This window comes from Plasmopara halstedii (assembly GCF_900000015.1).
Source record: "Plasmopara halstedii genome assembly, contig: Scaffold_322, whole genome shotgun sequence".
Lineage (NCBI taxonomy): Eukaryota > Oomycota > Peronosporomycetes > Peronosporales > Peronosporaceae > Plasmopara > Plasmopara halstedii.
In genome coordinates this window covers 1,584,043-1,588,427 of record NW_020187243.1, presented here as the reverse complement: position 1 = coordinate 1,588,427, position 4,385 = coordinate 1,584,043, and the positions used below count along the sequence as shown (strand labels likewise).

At 44.5% G+C, this 4,385-nt stretch overlaps 2 protein-coding genes across 2 annotated transcripts; one reads left to right on the top strand and one right to left on the bottom strand.

Annotated features, from left to right (window-relative positions):
* Positions 1-868: 868 nt before the first annotated feature.
* PHALS_08453 (uncharacterized protein) lies at positions 869-1,241 on the bottom strand (the record flags this gene model as incomplete). The annotated part of the gene is made up of 2 exons (XM_024723802.1): positions 869-1,069; positions 1,137-1,241. The coding sequence occupies 2 exons, from the start codon at positions 1,239-1,241 to the stop codon at positions 869-871; spliced, it is 306 nt and encodes a 101-aa protein (XP_024574743.1).
* A 722-nt stretch (positions 1,242-1,963) lies between these two features.
* Positions 1,964-3,406, top strand: PHALS_08452 (uncharacterized protein; the record flags this gene model as incomplete). Its single annotated transcript, XM_024723801.1, has 2 exons — positions 1,964-2,215; positions 2,831-3,406. The coding sequence occupies 2 exons, from the start codon at positions 1,964-1,966 to the stop codon at positions 3,404-3,406; spliced, it is 828 nt and encodes a 275-aa protein (XP_024574742.1).
* Positions 3,407-4,385: the final 979 nt, after the last annotated feature.

Here is a 4,385-nt window from a genome sequence, read left to right as displayed (position 1 = left end):
ACAAGGTGTTGCACGCCCTCAGGGCCAAGCAAGGACATCAGCTTATTAAGCCCGTCCTACATACCCTAAGACAAAGAGGAAAAACTTTCTCATCCTCACAGAGGATCAGTCTAAAGGACTCAGGTGTAGATTTATTACAAGTACTACCAAGTGCAACGGGGCTGCCGTAGCGTTGCGCTAAGAGGAAGCGGAATTTAGGTCACCGACATTTTGTTTTATACTTGGAGCAAGTACGAGTTAGCAGGTCGCCATCCGCTTACTCCAAGAGTAATTATTGCCTTAACCCACGGCAAATTACTCTTTTTTATCTGCGGCAAAGCCGCCTAATTTTAAATGTATAGATTTTTTAAAATATATAGTAAAATCTAAATACATGCATAACTAACTCGCTACCTAGCCACATACCGTATTCTTGTTTGGGTGCAGTCACACCATGCCTATCTCGTATTACACACACCCTGTTACCAGGGTACGTGTAACCCTGTTACACTTTGAAGTATTTTGCATGTAGCCAGGAGCAATAATTCAGATGTAAATTTGCCTATAACGTAAAAATGTCGTTCATCTTCTCTCCAAGTCGGGATTATCCTTCTCCGTCCACGACAGAAATCGCTTCCTCGTCCCTCAAGCTTGTGTGTTGTGTCTGAGGGATTGTTTGTGAACAGTGCCCTTTGAATACTTAGCTGATTGAACCTCCACAGGTAATTAGCCGACCCTTATCTGGCTCTCGAATACCCGAAGAAACCGAGACTTTCCAGTCTCTACATACTAGTGTCGTTTCATGACTAAATATCACTTTACTTTATAGATGGTTGCTTTGTTGAGCACAATGACTCTCTAATTAGACAAAATCTTCGACCATAGTCAATCATTTTATTTTCTTGGTTGACGCAATACACAATTTGCTGATACTAAACGAGAAACTCCAGATATGATTGACATACCAGCACTCCCCGTTTAAAGGACGCTGCGATGACAAAGTGACCCCAAAATAATGTAGTTTCAGCACCATTCGGCGCGTTTGGTGCGAACAATCAATGCATATATGCAGTGCAAACTTCTTGGCCAGCTGTTAGCATTACGTGAGATTGACAAATTTGAGGAGACGATATTTTCTCTCATCAGCATGAACACACTGCAATCATATTCGACGACGTATCACTGCTCAACGTTACATATTGACTTGATATATTATTGCCACTGATCAGCTTCCTCTGAGCAATAGACACCTTCGCGGGCATTCATCAAACCGTTTGATCGGTAATGTGAAAGTAATCTGCACATTACAAAGTTTATGAGATTACCCACCACTACAATCCAGACATTATGAAGACAGTTCTCAATTTGCCTTCTCCCGCACACGTGCACAAGAAAAGGCCACCCTTGCGACATTGTTCAGACCCCGTCTGTACACCGTCCACTCGCACCCTCCGTCTGTCTTCGCTTCTCCCGCTTCGAACACTTTCGTGGCGCCGACTTCGCTTGACCTCTCGGTTCAAACGCTGCCCAGCTCTAACCTCGCGGTTTTTGCTGTTTAACGTCTACTGTGCACTCTGTGCCTTCACTCACTGCCTTCACCCCAACAAGGTATACGCGCCTTTTTCCTGGAATATTACCCCCGTTTCCTGATATCTAATGCATATTGCATTCTGATTGAGAGGACTTAAGAACCACCGTTCAAGGGTTTACGGGCTTAATTTCCTAGTTAAAGGACTACAGCCGCAATACGCCGTGTATTAAGCTACACTTTGCGTTGCGTAGCTCACAGTTAAAACTCTAGAGATTTTGTGTGGTAAAATCCCTCAAAGTTTTCGTTTGTACTTTAATTGCAGCCAGTCACCCGCGTTAACCTTAACGGAGTTTAGAGCCTAAAAGCTTTAACTAACTCTCCATAGTAAAGCGAAAAAAAAAGTTTTATACTGCATTTTACATATAAAAGAGAGAAAAAATATATATACGAAAGATGCCTATTGCACCAAAACTACCACGATCTTATTATCCTCGCCAAGTCCCAACGGACTCATACCTCGCCGCAAGTGAAGCTGAAGTAGCTTCATTAAACTTCGATGCGCTACGGAGCAATGCGCTCAAGCTAGCTCCTATGCCAGCCGCATCGACTGAATTACACCGTATGTGGATCCCATGCCCTACAGTAATCCGAAAGAAACATCTGACGGATTTGTTGGACGAGCTGGCAACGGACTCACAACCCCATGTATGGAAGGACGTCAAGCCCGGCTTCTACAAAGTTGTTTGATTATCCCTAATGCTGGTGTTCGCTTTACTTGTGCATCTTATGACATGGCTTCGAATTTGAGCCAAGTGTCAGTAACTGCTTTTGGCTCAACAATCCAAATAGCACGTTTTTATAAATATGGCTCACGTTACTATGTGGATTTGGTTCGACTTCCCGACGAAGTAACAGATCGAGCCATATTCGACTGGTTGAAAATCGTGGTGCACCTCCCACATGCATTTTACCAACTTACATGCGTAACGGTCTACCCTCACGAGAGCGCACCGTGTATTTCGCACAGAATCAAGCCCCGGATATTTTAGTCCCATCACCAACCAAACCTTTACGGGAATTTCTTTTCCCTCCCCTGATGATGGCATGGTTAATCTTCGTCCGTGCATTATTAACCACAAGGTGGCACGTTACAACCGGATCACCCCACCATCCATTCCTCTGCATCAAGAACAAGAAGCAGCAAAAAGAGCGGCTAAACAAGTGGAGACTACACCTTCAACGACCGAGGCTATCCCGGATACTGTATCCAGGAATTTGCCGGTCGCACCTTTACACTCGTCTCTATGACAGTCGCTTCAGGCGTCCCAGCCTGCGATGAACGGACAGCCGTCTGATACTAACGACGCAATGTCAACATCGGACGACCCTCCAATATATGATGATAGTGATGATGACTTCCAACAAGACCAAGTTGGTCTGAGGGATAATTCTGATCTAATGAATGAAACAATTATTGTACAAGTTTCATCTCCCTCCGCCCCAGTATGGGCGAAAGCGGCTAAAAACCGTCGAGCCTTATCCGCTATCGACAACCCGAGCTCTGTGGACATTTTCTCTATAGAATACGAGGTTAAGGATTTGGACTCTTCGACTCAAGCCAAAAAGGTTGTAAGGCCTATTTATCATAGCCCATTGTGGCATGATGATTTGGACCCTGACACACCGCAATGGCATTTCGATATTGAAATCCATCATTCAGAAAATGATGATGTTTGTTTGGAGAGCACCCCACCATACAAAGGTGACTCGACCTACATTACTATGGTTACCCCAATGACCATTAACAGCGAAGTTGAGTCTATGACTCGGGGTGAACTCTTTGACTATGTGGACTCCTTTCTTTATTCGAAAGTCGACCCCCTCTGGACCAGTTAGCCACTATTGAGGCTAACCCAGGACTTATGCTGGGCGCTATAGCAACTAAAGCTAAAGTTGACACTCGTGCACTTAACAGAGCAGTGTGCCGATTATTGGCCTTACTACCAATTCTGCCCAAGGCAAATTTGAAGTACCAAAAATGCCTACAACTTTTTCACGCTACCGGGCCTGCGGACAAGATGCTCCGCCGTCTACTTAGACATCGAAAAGCAGTACCGTCAAATGCAGTTGAGGCCTTACTGGCCTTATCTGCTTGGGACGCAGTTATCCATATCATGGTCCCAACGGTGTACCATGACCCAGTCAAGATAATGGTATTAACTGACGAGAATCCCACGTATTTCTCCAGTTAAATTATTCCCCTCTTATCTGACCAAACACACTGTGGTTGCTCGGTTTTATCACGTTTGCTAAAGACCTGATGCAATACAAGTCCGTTTCAACCTTTTTGAAAACTCCAGTTCAAAAGGTTTAAGATCTCAAGCCATCCCCTACTGGAGAAATAACTCCTAGACTTCACTTTTAATCAATCAAGCTGGGCTTTTAAGGCTGTTTCACTCGATGTGAACGGTCTCAATCGTCCAAGCCTAAAACTATATCAAGACATCTTCTCTTGCTACCAAGTAATTGCACTTCAAGTACCAAGCTTTCAAGCCCCGGTTCATTATCAAGTAATAACTACTTCCTCCACGCGGCTGACTCCAACGCTTGTGCTTACTGGTCTAACCAGCACACACATGAATATCAAAGTCGCAACGAGGTTGCCTTAGCTTTCAGCGGAGCACATCCTTTTCGTAACCTTCAAGATATCACACACCGGCACGTCACCGACCCCATTCTCAATAATAGGTACTTGGTCGTGAGGTCAGCTTGGTGCAATGACAATTTATTTTCACGTTGTATATGGTCCAGTTTCCCCAAGCGACCGCTCCAAGTTTTATAACGCTTTACCACGCGATTTTGATGACTCCGCTTA